This window comes from Marmota marmota, unplaced genomic scaffold (genome assembly GCF_001458135.2).
Source record: "Marmota marmota marmota unplaced genomic scaffold, marMar, whole genome shotgun sequence".
Classification (NCBI taxonomy): domain Eukaryota; kingdom Metazoa; phylum Chordata; class Mammalia; order Rodentia; family Sciuridae; genus Marmota; species Marmota marmota.
This window is the reverse complement of record NW_025999925.1, coordinates 14,765,343-14,784,964: the sequence shown is the minus strand read 5'-3', so window position 1 is coordinate 14,784,964 and position 19,622 is coordinate 14,765,343. Positions and strand designations below refer to the sequence as shown.

The window sequence follows — 19,622 nt, the reverse complement described above, 5'->3', positions numbered from 1 at the left end:
AAAAAATATAAATGACAGAAAAAAAAGAAAGCATGTAATAATCACACTTATTAAATGAGAGTAAGAACAGTGAAAGGTTTCTTAGAGGAGAAACTAAGCAGTACATTTTGCAAAAACTAAGGACTGAATTTTGAAAAAAGTAATATGTTTTGAAGGTTGTAAGAGTTCCAGGTCAATGTGAGTATTAAGAGAGGAGGTAACTTCCTGTTGGCACTTCTAAATATTTGGGAAAATTTCTGTCAGGACATTTCAACTTTTTAAATTAAGTCCTAATAGTAAGCAACCAAGACGTTTCTCAATGATTATGCTCCCAACCCCCTTGTCAAAATTACTGAGTTTCTTTTTAATCTTCATCATTCACACCTTTTTCCCCCTTTCATAACTCTTTCCTTTCTTTGAATCTTTGTCAAATACTTCTATTTTAAGAAATGGAAACAGGAAAATTCATTTAAGACAGGTAAAGAATAGAAAATACTGTTTTTCTATAGGATAAAAAAGGGATTGGGTGACACTGCATTAAAATATATGCATTTAAATCATTAAAATACTACTTGTATAAGATTTATCATGATGTAATAAAGATAACTGTGAAACATGAATATTAAAGGATATTAACCAAGGAGTATTTATCAATGTGCTTTATACTTAATAACGAATACAGAACCCCATGGCATATAAAAAATGATAAGCAGATAACAAAAAGTGATTTATTTTCTTGGTTTTACTCTGGCAAGAAGAGAATCTATCCTGATAATAATTTCAACATTACTGTCACATAGAAGGAGATGCTTTGTGAACCTCAATGAGGCTGCCAGGTTGAGGACAGATATAAGAAGAACCACACTGTCAGAAATGAAAGAGTAAGACTTCACAGGATATGTTGTCACTGACAGGCTGATAGCCACTTTCCTTCTCCACCTTTTCTTCCTCAAGGATAGCACCTGCTTCCCACAGATCCACTAGCAGACAACTACAACCCCTCTCTAACACACTTAACCATCTGTAGATGCCCTGGGGCTTGTCTATTTACAACCTAGTCCCTACACAGCAGAAGCTGAACCCTCAGGGAAGTTCCGGATTGATCCTCAGCAGAATTTGTTTCACAAACTATTCCTCAGCCCCCTCCTGCTTCCAGCTGTTTCTGTCAGTATTTAGGATTTCTGTATCTTCCCTCCTTATAATGCTATGTATCCCCTCAACACACACAAAATTTAAAGTAAAAGACAACATAACTCACACAACCAGTCTCTGAACCCCCTTTCTAACAGAAAGCAACTGCTCCATGCCTGCTTCTTTTGGATGGTTCAGACCTCTAATTCCCAAGGTCTTTGGGCCATTTATGACATTCATATCATTCCCTCTAGACACTCTGGTAAGAAGGGTGAAACTGAAAATCCATAACCATTTCTAACTTCTTCTGAAGCTTCTTAGCTTCCCGCCTCAGTTCCAACTTCATGACAAAACTTGACACTACAGCAAAAAGAAATGGATGAGATTACAGATAGCCACAACTTAAGTAAAGATCCCCATGTACTTCTGGGTTGATGGTGCTCTGCATACCCATTTCAAGCCTGCCTCCAGGACTATATCTCATTATAATAAAAAGGCATAAAGAGTTGACTGGGGGTAATTTCCTTTCTTTCCACTTGATAATTTCGTTTCCTTTTTTTTTTTTTTTTTTTTAATAGCCAAAAAGAAAACGTCCATATCGGAATATAATGAACAGGTAGAATTCTCTTCCTGGTTACTCTGTTCTTCGTAGATGTCCTTCTGGCTCCAGCTGGTGTCTGAATAATGAAGAAACTTCTCACGGTCAGATTCCATTGACCTGAGGGAGTAGAGCTGGACACACTAAGACAGGAAATAAAAACCACAGAAGGACAACAGGTCTACCGAGAAGGCGAGACTCCCCAAAGGGACGAAATCAGAAAAGCGAAAGGGTACAATGAGACAGGGCACTGGCTAAAAGCCGAGGCAATTACGGCGTTGTATCAGGAAGAACAAGACCCAATATGGTCTTTATCCTCACTAAATCCGCTGGGTAAAGGGGTCGACTCTCACCCGAGCCACCTACTTGTGCTTCCGTCACCTCCCAGAGGGAGAATGCGCTCCTTCCGAAACCACCCAACCTACCTCAGAATCGTCTTAGGCGCGGCAAGGGCGCTCGGCCCGCCCACCTACCTACCTGTGCTGCGCCTGCGCCTTCCCCGCACCTCTCAAGGTCAGCACCACCCCCAGCCCCTAACCTAGCACCACGGAAGTTGCTTTAGAGGACGTCCTACGTATTTTCACCTCTGCGTAGCGTGGGGTTGCCGGCGTTCAGGAGGAGGAGGAACTTCCTGTCCCGCGCAGGCAAACTTCCGGCAGAGCCGGAAGACCTTCTTCCTCGCGGTTTCTAGAGGTTCCCCTCTGCAACACCGGCAGGGGAGATCGGCGGCTCCGGGGTGTCTGGTCCACTACCTGTCCTTGGCGCCATGGTGAGTTCTTCTATGAAGGCAGGAGTAACAACTGTGGGAGAGAAATGGCCAGGAAGTCTCCTGTGAGGGGAGGCGGTTGAGTGCCTTGCTTAGAATGGAACTGGCTGGAGCACCCGGTGAACCTCTGTGCAGGACCCACTACCCGCCCCAAGTGTCAGAGCTCCTGAGGAATCAGCATCCGTCCTGACCAGCCGCGAGACTAGGAGGGCGGAGGGTGGGAGTGGATCTGGCAGGAAGTACCGAGTGGGTAGCCTGCCTCTTCGTGGCCCATCACTGTGTATGGCCCGTGGCGCCAAGTGTACCCAGAATTGACCTTGCCCAGCTCATCACCTCCTCCCCGCCTTCTTTTTCAGCCGCAGGACAGAGACTGAGAATTAGAAATACCTTTAGTGTCTCCAAGTGAACACAAAATCAGGATATCTTTCAAACTCAGCCATTTCAGAATTGGAAAGGATGTGAAATTTAAAAATCTCGATTAGTAAGAACAGATTTTATTCGAAAGAAAAAATCACAAAGGTATGGAGGAAAGATCTATCATAGTAGAGAGAATGCCCTGATCATGGGATCAGCAAGGGTCTCAAAGGTTAGACAAAGAAGGTTCGCTTTTATGGGGAAGGGTAATAACGCTAGAAAGAACCACATATGGAGAAGTAAGATAAAAGACTTGTGTTATGATGGACACTAACCAGAGAATGTTTTTCTCTGAGGCAGCCTATTTTGAGGAGCTGTTAACAGTGGTTTGTATGCTGTTTCAGAATGAGTGCAAGCCAATGTCCAGGGACTTCTAGGAAGAGACTCTTAATCAAAGTCTGATTAATAAGCACTTGTTTTCCATTGATTGGTTGTGACAAGCAGTTCAGGACGTCATTTATGAAACAAGCAGGGAATTTGGAGGGTCTAGATCCTGGCTTTGTCATAGGTAAATTCGCAGGAGCTGGGTGGAAGACTAGACTGTGAACCTTATTTAAGTTCTATGGGGAATGGTGATTCTGTTGCAGTAAGTCATTTTCTAGAACACAAAACGATGGTTTTTATTTTTATTTTTTAAATCTTTGTTGTTTCCAAGATTACAGGGCTCTAGCATAGTTCAAAACTGTCAAGTTACTTCATGGTGTGAAAGCTTTTAAACCCTCATCTGTAGGGCTTATGTCTTGGAATTTGGCTGTAGTCAACCATGATTTTTTTCAGGGCCAAATATTGTCAAGTTTCATTTTGGTTATTGTGTGATGATTAACTTTTTAATGGCTTAGAAAATGAAATGAATGTAAAACAAAGATCTTCAAAATAATATAGTTCCTATGCACTCTACCAAATAACATATATCACTTTAAGCATTATGTTTATGTATTTTATTTTTTTAATGTTTATTTTTTAGTTATAGCTGGACACAATACCTTTATTTTATTTATTGATTTTTATGTGGTGCTGAGGATTGAATCGAGAGCCTCACATGTTGGAGGCCATCACTCTACTGCTGAGCCACAACCCCAGCCCTCTGTTTGTGTATTTTTAACCTCAGTGAATAGTATGGTTTGTGTGTCTTAAGAGAGGTTTTTCTTTTTTCTTCTTCGCATCAATTAAATTAGACAAAGAGAGGGAACTGGTAGGAACCAAATCTTGATCAACCATTCTATCCTCTTGAATATTACAGACAAATATGGGGTTCAGAAATAGGAAATTATTTACTTGAGGTAGTAGTCTGAACTCAAACTCTGATCTCATTTTCTTAAATTTAAGATCAACTTTTTACTTCTTGGTCTAAAAAGTTGAAGATGGTGTAATTTAAAATCCTTAAATTCGTCATAGTCACAAAGAAGCCGAATATGAACTTGTTTCTTGTGTTCTGGAATAGTAGCAATAGAACCTTTCTCCTGCCAATTCAAAAGAGGTAATTATATCTTAAATGTATTCTTATGCTTATTCTCAGAATGTTTGAGACTGGGGATCAGATATTTGGCTGTGTTCATTCTGGCATTGCTTATACTTCAGAGCTAATTACTTGACTCTATCTTTCCTAGATATGAAATTGATAATGTCGGTATATGCAAGTGTAGTCAGAACCTGGAATTCTTCAAAACAAAAGGTTTGACCACTTAATAAAGTGAACATATTGAATTTATTTAGGATTCAGCTTAGTTGAAGTGACAACAATTTTTACATTGTTTAGGCCTAATGATGTAATAAAAAGGACACACTAGACATGAACTCAGGAGATCCAGATTCTGCCCATTATTATGTGAATTTGGTAAAATCACTCAACTTTGATAAGGATTCCAAATTTCTCCTAGATAAAAGAAGTAAAAATTGATGGGGATTAAAGCACCATCTAACACTATTTTTGCTGTGCTAGAGATTGAACTCAGGGCTTTGCACACAATAGTTGAGTGTTCTATCACTGAATTAAATCCAGATCTTTTTTATTTTTTCCAATTTTTTAGTTGTAGATAGACAGAATCCATTATTTATTTATTTTTATGCAATGCTGAGGATCAACGCTAGTGCCTTACATGTTTTAGGCAAGCACTCTGCCTCTGAGCTACAGCCACAGCCTTCTCCCAAGCTTTTTTAATTTCATATTTTGAGACAAGGTCTCCCTAAGTTTCCCAGGCTAGCCTTGAACTTGTGACGCTCCTCACAGTAACTGGGATTATAGGACCATGCCTTTGTGCCTAGCCTAATTCTTACATTCATGATTGTGGGGCTTCACTTTGAACTTTTTTTTTTTTCAGAATACAAGCATATTTCAAATTAAATGAAGTTTAGTCTTGGTTTCTACTGTTTTTTTCCTTGCCCTTTTGTTTTCTTTAGTTTGATTCCTTTTGTCATTTCTCTTTTTATTTTTTACATATCATGTAGGTAATATTTGGAAATTTTTTGTTAGGTTTGGCTAAGTACTTCAGTGTTGTCTTAAATACTACTCCAGAATGTAAAGAAACTCTTGGGACATTTTTATTTTATAATTTAATCAATTATAAATTCATTCTGCTCTCTGATACAGTTGCAGAACAAAACTCCATAGATGCCTGTGCATATAATAAAGTCCTCATATTCTGAGCAAATAGCAATAGGATTTTAATCTAGACTAAAAATACTGAACTCACTCTTAGTTTTTATGCTTTCAAAATGTGAAAATACTCTAGAAAATTTATTAAAGGAATAAAACCATTTGTTGTATTCTTTTAGAAGATTACAGACCACTTTTTAATAAAAAAATCATCATTCATCATAATCTGTCTGAGAATATTAGGTAGATTAGAGCTAGCTCCTGGAATTGTAGGTATTTCAGCTCGTTTTATCTATGTAGCATCCTGTAATAACTGCCGGAATTAAGCAATGATCTATTTATGGAAAAACAAGTAGTAATCTTCTGCCATAGTTAATCAGAATTAATGAGAAAGTTTTCCTTCAGAGAGAAGGTAAGGAGGAGTATTGGGAAGTGATAAGGTAGTAAACGTTATAAGAGAACTACACATAATTTCAAACAGTACAGAAGAAATAAATTAATTCTAATTTGGGGAGGTCATGTAGTAGGTAACTTCTACTGAGTTTTGTAGAGTGGATTAAGATTCTAGCTTTTTAAAAATATATATTTTTAGTTGTAAATAGACACAATACCTTTATTTTATTTATTTTGTATGTGGTGCTGAGGATTGAACCCAGTGCCTCACACATGCTAGGCAAGAGCTCTACCACTGAGCTACAACCCCAGTCCCAAGAGTTTAACTGTTCAACACAAGTTTACATCATGAATTACTCATGATATTTGATAAAAATGCTTGCTGGGGCCCCATTATTGTGGGGCGAAGTTTCAGAATCTTTAAGTCTGAAGCTAGCAGTCCTTAGACCATCCTTACAAGAAAATATAGACATAAGAAACATTGAGAAATTAGAGGTGTTTTTTGTAGCTGAGTGATAGTCAGATGTGAAGTTTGAAGAATGGGTGCTGTGCAGACTTTAGCATTTGCCAAATAGTGGCAGAGATTTGGTTTTCTTATCAGACCTCTGCCTTTGACTTCTCTCTGCTACTTTCCTAAAGAGGTTTAGGTAACAGAATATTAGAGACTGTTCCTTAGTATTTGATTGATTGAAGGTTGGTTCTTTTTTGAAAAATTTAAATTTGTTCTTTTTAATTGTACCTGACAGTAGAATGTATTTTGATATATGTACATGGAGTATAATTTCCCATTCTTGTGGTTGTATACAATGTGGAGTTACACTGGTCATGTATGCATATATGAACATAGGAAAATTACGTCCGATTCATTCTACCGTCTTTCCTATTCCCATTCCTTCCCCCTTCCCTTCATTCCTGTTTGGCTAATCCCATTCCTTCCCTCTTCCCTTCATTCCTGTTTGGCTAATCCAATGAATTTAGGTGCTCTAAACATTGTTGTAGCTACATCACTATAGTATGCTAATTTTAAGACCTTTGGGTATAGGCCGAGGAGTGGGATAACTGGATCAAATGGTGGTTCCATTCCAAGTTTTTTAGGGAATTTCCATACTGCTTTCCAGAGTGGCTGCACTGGAGTGTATGAGTGTACCTTTCCCCCCCTACAACCTTGCCAGCATTTATTATTACTTGTATTCTTTTTTTTTAAGTTTAAGTGAATATTTATCTCAAGATATGGAAGGATTTCTAAAAATCAGTAGTATGAAGGAAATCACAAAGTGATGATTCATAGACTTATACACTGACCACAGATTTATATACCTTGTATTCTTAATAATTGCCATTCTGACTAGAGTGAGATGAAATCTCAATGTAGTTTTAATTTGCATTTCTCTAATTGCTAGTGATGTTGAATATTTTTCATGTGTTTATTGACCAGTTGTGTTTCTTCTTCGGTGAAGTGTCTGTTCAGTTCCTTTGCCCATTTATTAATTGGGTTATTTGTTTTTGTGGTGTTAAGTTTTTTGGGTTCTTTATATACCCTGGAGATTAATGCTCTGAGGTGCAGGTGGCAAAGATTTTCTCATTTTGGGAAACTGTCTGTATCTGATGTTTTTTGTAAATATTTACTTCTGGTCTGTGTGTTGTTTTCTCATTTTCTTGATATTATCTTTCAAAGAGTAGAAATTTTACTTGTAATCAAGTCTAGCATATCAACTATTTCTTGAGAGCATGCCTTTGGTGTTATATATAAAAAGTCAGTGCCATATCAAAGATCGTCTAAGTTTTCTCATGTAGCCTTTTATGACATAGTTTTATCTTTTATGTTTAAGTCTATGATCCATTTGATTCTGTTTTTGTGAAGAGTGTAAAGTCTATGTCAGGATTCATTTTTTTTTTTTTTTGCATACGAATGTCCAATTCTAGCACCATTTGTTGAAAAAATATCTTTTAAAAATTTTCTGAATTTTTTGTTGTTGATGGACCTTTATTTATTTATATGTAGTGCTGAGAATCAAACTCAGTGCCTCACACATGCTAGGCAAGTGCTATACCACTGAGCCACAACCCCAGCCCCAAAAGACCATCTTTTATTCATTGAATTTCCTTTGCTCCTTTGCCAAAGACAGAGTAACTATATTTATGTGGGTCTATTTATGGACTCTGTATACTGTTTTATTGAACTATTTTTTTTTCTTTCACCAATACTCTACTGTCTTGATTACTTAAAATTAGTTACTGTCAGTTGTGTAATTTTGTTCTTCAATATTGTATTATCTATTATGGGTCTTTTGCCTTTCCTTATTTTATTTTGTTTTATCTTCATTTCTTTGTGATAGGAGCTTTTTGCTTAACAGAGGGTATTGCACAGAACAAATACTAAACACATGTACATGAGATTCTTGACATGCAGAGATAACGTTGAGGGGTGGAATGGCTGGAGCTAGCAAAGGAGGCAGCTGGTGCAGGGCAGCTGAATTTTTGTGGCTTCTCCACTGCCTAGCTAGCTTCCATTCTGTGGAATCACTTTTCAGGGAGGCACTCAAACATGCTATAATGCTGAGGACCCTCATATCTGTATGACCTGCCTAACTGGGCAGGGCCCTGGCCTTTCTCCCACATCAGGGTGGTCACACTGTAATGTTGAACAAATCTATGCCCACTCATATTGGGCTGTCTCTCTAGGGAGCCTGTGGACAACCTGGTAGGGCCTTATTTAAGACATGCTTTCTCCCCAGGGGGTACTCCAGTGGTGGGCCATGATCACATCATCAGCTCTTTGGTGATGCTACGTGAGGGGAGTTTTATTTGAGCTATATGCCCTCTATACATATACCAGACGACCTGGCCCTCTTTCCTGAATAACATTCAGCTTTTGGCTAATTGAAAAACTCAGATCTTTCCTTTATTCTAAAACCTTCCATATGTCCCCTTTGCTTGCTAAGTTAATCCAGATTTCTCACCCAGGCAGTTAAAGCAACCTATGACCCAAATTTTATCTATCCGTGGAACGGACTTTTGCCTCTCCTTATAAACTTTGGAATCAGGTTTTTTTTTTTTTTAATTCACAAAATAACTTCCCACAATGTACAACCACAAGAATGAGATCCTAATTAGAATAAGTTATACTCCACATATGTATAATATGACAAAATATACTCTACTGTCATGTATACCTAAAAATAAAAAAATAAAAAGACACTGGAAAACAAGATAATGTACCAGGATTTGGATTGAGATTGCATTGAATATGTAGATCAAGTTGAGAAGGACTGACATCTTGACAATATTGTGTCTTCCTGTTTTTTTTTATTTATTTTTTTAGTCATACATGACAGTAGAATGCATTTTGATATATAATACATACATGGAATGTACATACATCAATCATATTGTCTATTCTATTCTGCTGCCCTTCCTATCCTCCCTACTCCGTCTTCCTATTCTTGAACATGGAATAGCTCTCCTTTTTTTTTTTTTTTTTTTTTTTAGTTCTTTAATTTTGGTCATTACTTCTGTGTCTATTTTGTTAGATTTATATCTAAGTATTTTTTTAATATGTTGATGTAAATAGCATGATTGATTGGTTGTTTTGGTACTAGGAATTGAACTGAAGGGCACTTGTCCACTGAACCACGTCCCCAGCCCCATTTTGTATTTTATTTAAAGATAGGGTCTGAGTTGCTTAGCACCTCGCTTTTGCTGAGGCTGGCTTTGAACTTGGAATCCTTCTGCCTCAGTCTCTGGAGCCACTGGTATTACAGGTATGCACCGCCACCCTCAGAAAATAGCATGTTTTTAATTTAAGTTATTCTTTTTGCTGATGCATAGGAAAGTCACTGGACTTATATTAATTTGTGTCTTACAAGCCTGCTATAATCACTTATTAGATTCAGGATTTTTAGTCTTTTATATTATATTATTACAATTCTTAAAGAATACACCTCATTCACTGAAAATATCCTAATTTTATATCTATATGTTTTTTATTTATATGAAACAATTGTAATTCTATTTTATAGTAGATTAAATATCTTTTGCACTTTGGCTATAAACTTATGATTTAGTAAAGTGTGGAGCAGTTTTTTTTAAAATATACTTTATAGCTGTAGATGGGCACAATACCTCTATTTTATTTTTCTATTTCTGTGTGGTGCTGAGGATTGAACCCAATGCCTCACACACGCTAAGGGAAGCGTTCTACCACTGAGCTACAACTCCAACCCCCTGAAGCAGTTTTAACTGTTGTTAAAACTGTTTGCTATTCTTATATTGAGACTCAAAAAGTTAATCTTAATATCTGATTGTAATTTTTAAAAATCTTTAATTAAGATATGAAAATCAATGGTTTTTATTTCTAAAAATAACCTTATGAAAAGTAAACACATTGCATCAAAAATGCTTGAATTGGAATCAGGTGACCTTTATAGTTTGGCTCAAGATTGTATGATTCTGAGTATATAATTTGTGCATGTTGTTGGTGTGCATTTAGTTGAATGTACATTGTGGATTCAAAAGAATGAATATTTAATTTGTATAGAATTCAAGGATATCACAAAGAAGGATTGGTTGGACTAGTTCTTTAAGGGTAAGTAGAAGCTCTACAGGCAAGTAAAAACCCACTTGAATCGAATGTATGAAAAATGATATGTCAAGAGTTTTGTAATGTTTTGAATAACCAATAAAAAAAATTCACTTTTCCTAAATTTTCAAGGAAAATTGAATTTTCCTTGAAATTTACTTTTCCTCAATAATAATAGCTACATTTATTTAGCAGTTACTATTTATCATATATTGTTTTAACTCATTTAAATCCTTATGAAGTCGTTAAGTCTTGTTTTTTGTTTTTAACCTAAGTAGTTAAACCTTTATTTTTTGTTTTTGGATGTAGAAATGGACGCCCAGCAAGATTAGAGTCACTTGTCCAAAATCACACAGTTAGTGGCATTGGATTTTGTCTTCTTGCCTACTTCTTGGCCACTGTGTGGTCTGGCCAGCCTGATTATTGTTTAGCTTTGATAAGTTTCATACTTAAAAGGTTGCATTTCAGAGTTCAGTACCTTATAAAAATATTGTTGGTATTAATAAGTCTTTCTTGAAGGAAATTGCCATGAACCAATAGTTGAAGTAAGAATGCTGGGTGATAAGTCAAGTCCACTCTGTTATATTAATTGAAATTCTTGATTTTCCTTTATAAATATTATCTTATATAATCCTTATAAGGAAGGGATTATTATTCATTGTCACTAGTAATGAAATGTTAGATTTGTGAGTGCCAGTGATTTAGTGTGTATTTAGTTTAATATTGCATCATAGCTGGTTAAGATCTGTTTGGGATTTTAGAGATATATGCCATGTCTTGTCATTTTGTAGATAAGGAATGAATCAATGAATGCTAGAGCTTTCCTAATTACTGTGTAGCTAGTTAGTGACAGAACTACATTGATCTTAGTGTTTAATAATTCAGTGCATTTAAATATTCACAATGAATGCATTTACCTAACAGTTAATATTAAGAGTACACATTAAATTTTCTTGGCTATTTAAATTTTAGAGTTAAGATAAAATTTTTATTTAAAATGTGTTTAATGAAGCTTTATTAGTATACTAACCAAAGTTATAATATTTAGTTTGTTTAAAAGAAAACATTTGTAAGTAGGTTGCATTAAGTTGATGAGATGATTATCTCAAAAAAGATAATCTTGTCCTTTGAGAGATGAAGAAAGCACAATATATTATCTTTTGCTCTTAACACAAGTGGTTTTCTTCAGGCTGAAGTTGAGTGTTTAACAGTCATACAGTCATGAATGTAATGAAAAATCGGGGGCATATTTATGCTTTATCCTTTTATTTTATCAAAAAGTAAATATTTATTCAACTTACATTGAAAACCTGCCACATTAGATACTGTCCTGGGAGTGGGGATGGAATGTAAGAAATGAACTGAATACAGTTTTAGTGGGAAAAGGTGCCTTAAACTTGTGGTCACAGTTGAGTACAACAATGGCTAGTTTGGAGGTTTACTTATGATTTTTTAGTAGAAAAAAATTTTACTACAAAGTGGAAAGTCAAGTTTTTTTTTTTTTTTTTTTTTTTAAGGGGAAGTGAACGTTGAAGACAAATAGAAATTGGTCTCAACAAGATGATTTGTTTCATTTGGCTAATAGCTCCTTCAACTATAGACCTGTAGGGATATTTTCTACAATGTCAGAAAAATACTCTTACAAGCTAAGGAAGAGTGGCAGAATTTAGGATGCCTTCTACTGAACCTTTTGTTTGTTACTTACCAGTAGTATAATGAAACATTTGTGTGTCCTGGCTAGAGATGAAGTGACTTGTTAAAATCTTTTAAAGTATTTTATTCTTTCTTAATGTTTTAATGGCTGTGTTTTAGATGAGATACTGCATAATTTATTCACCCAAAGTAATTGTGGAAAATTATCTTTTAAAATAAGTGTATATTAATTTTAACAAATATGTTAAAATGGTTTATGAATTATATTTAATTAGAATGCTTTCTATCCTTGTAAAAAAGTATCTATCTTTGCATTGTATTTGTTAGTCTTCATTTGCCTTATCAACTTACATTGAGGAAAATGTTTTCTCTTATTTCTAAATTTAATCAAGTTTTGGTAAATGACTCTACATGATCATCTTCATCAGAAATTCTGGAGCTGCTGTTTTTGAATATAGTTATGTCAAATTCATGAATTCTGTTATATTGTAGGTGTAATCTTTAAGAAATTTTAAAAGAAGTTTAAAACATTTAGGCATTTTATGGAGGATTGTGTTTTTTTGAACTAAGTTTTAAAATAAATACATTGAACTTTTTTTTTCCTGAGTTAGAAACCACAAAAAAATTATGCTTGTACTTTTTTGCTTCAAGAAAATGTAAAACCTTTTTTTCTATGAAACATTGCTGGCATATTAATTCTATAAATAATTGAAAAACCCATGTGCTTGAACTTAAATCCTAGTTGTTGAGGTTTTATGAGTAATTCTATTTTTCTGTTTCTAAAATAGGTTAAACTATATGGAATTGATACTTTATATGTCAGGAAAGTTAATATCAGCATTTTCATGTGATCCAGTCAATAACTATATTAAATATCAATAGGTGATTTCCTTCTTATTTTTTTGTTGCTTTGCCAGTAAGGTATTTCTGTTTTCTGTTATTTCATTATTAGCACAGACTTTGTTTTTTCTTCCATTTTCAGTCCTGTCTACTGTATCTGTAAGGACTTGAGCTATGTTATAGAAAAGGTCAGGTTAGCCCATATAATCATATTAGAAGTGGTCTATGGGAAAGACTTCTTGTATGTTCATGATTATTTTTATACTACTTTTACCACTGTTGGCATTATACAGAAGGACTTCTTTTGATTAAATAGTTCTTAATCCTATTAAATAATCTACTGCAGTTACTCTCTTAAAAAACCCACCTTGAGTCTGTTGATCATTCAGGTATATGCTCTTAGCAGACTGTTCATCTTATTTCTATGCCTCCTTTTTAGTCACATAGATAATATCGGTAATTGTTATTTTATGACATTTTTCTCTATCTTCAAATATGTGGTTATTCTTCAAGGTCATCTCTTGTTCTTTGTCCACTTGGGTGCTTTGTTTGACTCTTTTGATTAGTCATATAACTATCTTGGATTTTCCTATTTCCATGACCTTTACAAGGTCCTACCTAACTCCAGATTACTCATTTCTTATGTTGTTCCTGATCTACTGAATCATGCAGGCTTGTCGTTGCTTGGCAGTTATTCATTCAATTCCTATGTCCCCCCCCCAAAAAAAAAAAAAAAATTCTCATGGCTTTCAGCTGTTCTCCCCTTTCTTTATAGCTCAACTCCCCGGCCCATTATGGTTATTAGGAGATGATCTGAGAACTCTGAAATGCTTTATGAGGTGTTTTGCAAAATAACTGTCTCTACTAGGAAATAAGATATCTGGAATCTTGACCTGTTTTTTTCTACCCTTGCCAAGTTTATATAACCATGAAGAGCTTAGTTTCAAATTTAATACCTCTCCGTAGATACTCGTGCTTCCATGTAGTTGGACCGACAAGGTCTCATAAATGGTTTTGGTCTGATCTCTTCATGATCCTAAGTGGTAGTATTGGTTCCTTCTGTTTTGCTTTACACACACACACACATGTGTTCAGATCTATACGTGTGTGTGTGTGTGTGTGTGTGTCTGTGTACACACATATTTTAGCAACTGTCAGATTTTCCTCTTATTGCTTACTTTCACCAAGGAATAATTATGCCCATTATTTCTATTGTCTCTTTACATGATCACCTGAGTTTTATCCTTATCTACTGAAATTTTCCTTGCATAGATAATTACTATCCTCATTATCTTCATACCTATTTTCCTTAAAAAAAATAATTCTTTTTGATTTTGCACTTCTGCAGCTGTTCAGCTCATGTTTTTAATAGCGTTGCTTGGACTATTTTAGTGGATTTCTAATTAAGCTACTTAACTTTCTATTACTTTTACCCTTCCTTTATTTTTTGGCAGTGCTGAGGACTGAATGTAGGGCCTGTGTCTGCTAGGCATTCACTTGACCACTAAGCTACACTACCACCCAGCCCTTTTTCCCCCACCATAGTGGCAGAATTACCCTTCCAAAATTTATTTGATTTGGTTACTTCTAGAATAAGGTCCAGGAATTATTTCCCAGTACTTGCAGGAAAGTCTATTGTGTATGACTTATACCAGCCATGTAGAATGTTCCTTATTTATGGATCATGACAGTTTTTCTCATTTTATACAGTTGGGTATATCTGCCTAAACTTTTTTCTTCCTATTCTGACAATGGGATATATTTTTTAACCAAGTCAGAATAGTTTAGATGTTATCTCTGAGTCAGTCTTTTCCAGACCTTCTGTGAAGATTTGATCACTGCCCTTAACCTGGAGTGTTCCCATAACACTGGGCACTGACCTCTACCATATCACTTAGCACATTGTAAGTGGCAGTAAGGGGTTGTTAACACTAAGAATCTGATAAAATCATCACATATTGAAAGAAATCAGTTATGTCCTTTTGCTTTGAACTTAGATGTGAATTGGTTCCAAGACCGGCTATAGATTGCATGGTAGCCAAATCAACTGTGTTTATATATTGAAAGACAGATTTTCCATTCAGGGAACACAGCCCAGTAAAGAGATGGGAATCACAGGGTGAGCCTAAAGAATTGGAAACATTAAAAAATTAACTTTAAAATTTTAAAAATGCAGTGATTTTTATTTAGATATCTGAAGAGCCAGTCTAGAAAAAGTTGAAATAGCAGAATTGAACATATTTATCCAAAGCTTTCTGACATTTGGAATATTTTGCATTCTAGAGAGGTATTATTCTATGTACAGTGTTTTTCATCATACTTCAGCACTAACTAAATGAAATATCCTTCAGTGGTATTTGATGCTTTCTGCTGTAAATCTACTCACCAGACAGCTTGGTTGGCTCCAGTATGTTATTAAGACACTAATTGAATAGAAAAATTAACTCAACTTGAATATCTGAACTACTAGTCTATATATTTTACTGTAAATTAATTGATAACTCTTTTAGAAATCTTGAGTATTTCTGGTTGCTCCCATACTGATTGGTCATCCTTAGCATGCCAACACAAGTATGTTTTCTGTATGTGCTCAAGCTGAGGATACAAGCCAGATCCCCTTAGAAAGCCTGAGTTTTGTCAGTCCTCTTTCTTGAGTTTTGTTTAGGCTACAACTTTCCTATCAGTTGCTCTAGAGTTCTACCAATCTTTTGAAGTAGACTTTGTCTTTGTTCATTTCTCCTAGTTTCAACCACTTTTATCTTAGTCTTCAGTATTCTTATTGAATCCATCAATATATTGTTATGTCTAATTTCTTTATATGTTACTGGCATTATTTCATCCCCTTACCCTGCCTATTTAGAAGACTTCCAAAGTGATGAGACATGTAAGCTAAATACCTCTTTTTGGTTTTAAAGATTTTCAGTGATCTAAAATTTTGTCTTCATCTTATTTCTCACAGTTACTTGCCATTTTGTTGAGCTAGGCTTTTTGTTGTGTATGCTATTTAATGTTCACATTTATCTTTTATCTGAAATTTCCTTCATTTTACTTTTCTATGATTTCGGTTTCCATCTTAAGTCTCATCAAATAAATGAAACTGTTATACCCAATTGTTAAATTTCTGTAACACTTCTTGTATGGAATTTGGTGCTTCAATATTGTCTTGATATATTTGTTGTTAACTAATGTTACTCATGGATTTTAAATTTTATTAAGACATTTTTTTTTTTTTTAAACAGTAATGCCATGCATCCATTCAACACACATGTGCCCTAATTACTGTGTGTTCTGAACTCGAAATGATATTCTTCCAGGTGTTTGGGATAATACAGTCAGTGAAAACCAAAAATTTTTTGTGCCAGCTCCCTGATAACAGCTAGCAAGATACTAGGTTCATATTAGGTAGATGGCATATTTCTAAATTTTCATTTTCATTGTTTTTCTATTTATGCATGCAAGTTCTATGGTGGTATAGTTTGAATTTACAGTGATTATTAATATTATTTGAGATATTAAATAAGTTATCACTATGTGAAGGTATGTATAGTTCTTACGTATAGTTTTACCACCAAAGTAAGAGAGACTGCACCTCTATTTCTTATCTTTAGTTCAGGTCCTCTTATTCTTGGACAGTTGTCCTAGTACTGCTACTGGACTCTCACTCATTCATTCTTGACTTGGGAATCCACAACTATTTTTCTTAACTTTCCATCAGATCATATTGCTTTTCATGGGATTCCTCTTGCCTTCAGGTTAAATTCTAAGCCTGATAGTTTTTGCCCTTCAGTATCTGGTTTTTGTCCTAACATCTTTCTATGTGAAGCTGATAGTAGTAATTATTCACTAAACTGAGAATGCTGTCTTGACTCATACTTTACCTTCCAAACAAAAAAACCTTTCACATTTTTTTGCCCTCAATAATTTTTACCTTTTTGCTGTGTTCTCATAAACTTCCTATCTTCTCATAACTTGGCTATATAATATTCTATTTACTATCCCAGTGGACTGGCTACTCATTGATGGCAAGGACCATGCACTTTCTCCATGTTGCTAGTGATCTATGGCCCATGCATGTAGTTTGTTCCTCAGTGGTGATCATTAAATGCACTAGATTAGACTTTAGTGGGAAAAGCATTAAGCTGGACATTAAGTGTTTGGGTTCCAGATTACCCTAACTGGGTAGTTTTATGGTCTTGGTTGTTTGAATCCCCTTTACCTCATTTGTAAATTGTTCAGGGATTATTTGTTTAAATATTTAAAGTATGCACTCTTAAGATTTATGTGAACCTAGATTGAAATGACAAAGTTTACATCTTCTTTTGTAGTAAAAATTATTTGAGCATGTCTAAGAAGTCTGTCTCAACATATCTAGCTGTCACTAAAACATGTGAAAAATCAAGAAAACAAAAAATAGAAAGGACATTAGATAACATTCTCTTTCTTTTATCTCCCTTCCAACTTATTCAGAGAGATGATAATTGAAACCATTTGGGTTGGTCTGAGTCCCAAATTTACATGCAGATATGCTTTCTAATGGTAAACAATGCTTTGTTTCAATCTGTTTGTCAACAGGAGAGCTAGTTTAATGAAACATAGCAAAATGTCAACTCCACTGAGGTTGACACATTCAAAGCGTGAAATTTAAAATTGCACCATTTATATTTAAGTTTTGAGGTTTTATTTTAAGTTTTGACAAACCAGGAAAAAACTGTTATTTGGTATATTTCATTTCTTGGAGAAATATTTAATTTTTATTGGGAAGAATTTTTTTAAACTTACTCAGAAACTATTACTGACAAAAATTGAAATGATCATTCTTCTAGACACTAAGGGCAAATAACTTTCTTGCTCTTCATGGCCTCAGGTTAATAGATGTGGAAAGGTTGAAACCTAAGTTACCCCAGTGTTTCACCCTTCTTGGGTCCTTATGGGCTATTTCATAAATGACTTTTCCCAGTCCCAGTTATCAAGAGTCAGAACCTAGGGGCGATGAGTCCAGACAGAAACCATCTCTTTAGTCAAGTTATTGTTTTCAAGCCTTAATAAAACCATTAAGGCTACTTGAGTCAATGACCCATATGGTTGTGTGCTTTGAGACTTCAAATTTGATGGACTTTGTAGCTTCACTGAATCTCAGTTTAGCAATTTTCTATTATTAAATTTATGTTTTAAGTTTATGGTAAAATTGACTTAAGCATTTTCCTTTATTTAAAAGTAACAAAAATACTCAGGAAATTTGATCTTTAAACATTTCAGATTCTGCTTTTTTATAAACTCAAATGTACATACATGGCAAAGGCAACCTTGGGCAGTTAAGACAGGTCATTAGAATTCTATTTGAATTTTAAATGGCCTTTTAACTAATTAGAGACTGTACTTTAGTATGTTAATCCTTGATGTGTATACTGTGTGGATTTCATGTTAATGTCTTAAATGTTGATTTAGGTTCAATATTAATAATATATTGGCCACTGTGGTGATGCGTGCCTATAATCCCAACTACTTATGAGGCTGAGGCAGGAGGATTGCAAGTTTGAGGCAAGCCTGAGCAACATAATGATATGTAGAAGATTGGAATATTTCTATTATATAATAATATATTTATTTATTAGCATAGTACACAGGTGAAGTTTTGGTAAGTTACTTTCAGCTTCACTTAAAAAGAGTTACTTTCAACCCTTTTTTTAAGTTTCACTTAAAAAAAGTTACTTTCAGCTTCACTTAAAGAGCTTCACTTAAAAATGGCATGTAAAATAAAGCAACAGAGCAAGGTTGCATTTTGGCATTGATACTTTTTAGTTACATGTTAATTACAACACTGAAAATGTACCAGCTATACTGTGGTGCCTACCTTTCTTTGTGGTAAGTCTCTTTAATTCATCCTTTGTCTCCATATTTGGTCAGTCTCTTGAATTCTTTAACCATATCTCTAGAATGTATTTCCTTTCTGGATACCAAAGATATGGATACAGTTTAAAGCATCATTGTTTCTGGTCTGGATTATTAGAAACATAATAGATATTGCTAATTCTGGTCATTTCAGTTTTCTGATTTTTGTTAGTTTTTGCCTTAATATGGTTTACATCTTTAATAGTGGGTCTATTAGTATCATCTCACTATGTTTCGTGATTTGAAGGAAGGGAAAAGAGTGGGTAAGGTATTCCCCTTCAGTTTATCACTTGCCATAATATATATCTTCTAGATCAGACTTTCTGAAATGTCATTTAATAGCTGTGATATTTAATGAATGTGACTAACATATGCTTTCTGCATATGCACAGATAGTACTAACATGTATGTATTACTTGTATTTATTACTTAGTTTGTACAAGGCACAGTTTATATCATACTTTGATTAGGTAGTTTGATTTATTAATTCTGCCTTATAGAAGCGGAAACAGATGCAGAATATTTGAATAACATACCCCAAACAACTAATAGATAATGAAGGGATTGATGGGAGAAAAGTAAAAGAATTGTTGAACATTATTAGAAGAGCTACTCACTGTAAGTAGGTAAAGACAGTATGAGTTCAGTTTTCTTTTTTAGTAATTTTCAGGCCAGGGATGCCATCACACTTAATATAGTGGGTACTCTTAATCATTTGCTACCAATGTAGAGTTAAAAAATAAAAAAAAATATATATAATACTTTTACTTTTTTTTTTTTTTTTTAC

The 19,622-nt window shown here is 34.7% G+C and overlaps 1 protein-coding gene and 1 long non-coding RNA gene across 3 annotated transcripts in view; one reads left to right on the top strand and one right to left on the bottom strand.

The window, feature by feature from the left end:
• Positions 1-693: 693 nt before the first annotated feature.
• LOC125615826 lies at positions 694-2,175 on the bottom strand. Of its 2 annotated transcripts, none has more exons than XR_007346426.1 (2): positions 2,134-2,175; positions 694-1,828 (listed from the first exon to the last, which is right to left on the bottom strand). It is a non-coding gene; the product is annotated as an uncharacterized LOC125615826 (long non-coding RNA). The 2 variants fall into 2 exon arrangements; XR_007346427.1 differs by having other exon boundaries at positions 694-1,851; positions 2,134-2,169.
• A 151-nt stretch (positions 2,176-2,326) lies between these two features.
• The window catches only part of Tmem161b (transmembrane protein 161B), a 68,705-nt gene continuing 51,409 nt past the window's right edge, over positions 2,327-19,622 (top strand). The window contains exon 1 of the mRNA XM_048800113.1: positions 2,327-2,477. Within this exon, the coding sequence (XP_048656070.1) occupies positions 2,475-2,477 (3 nt within the window). The 5' untranslated portion in view covers positions 2,327-2,474. The remainder of the gene's footprint in view (positions 2,478-19,622) is intronic.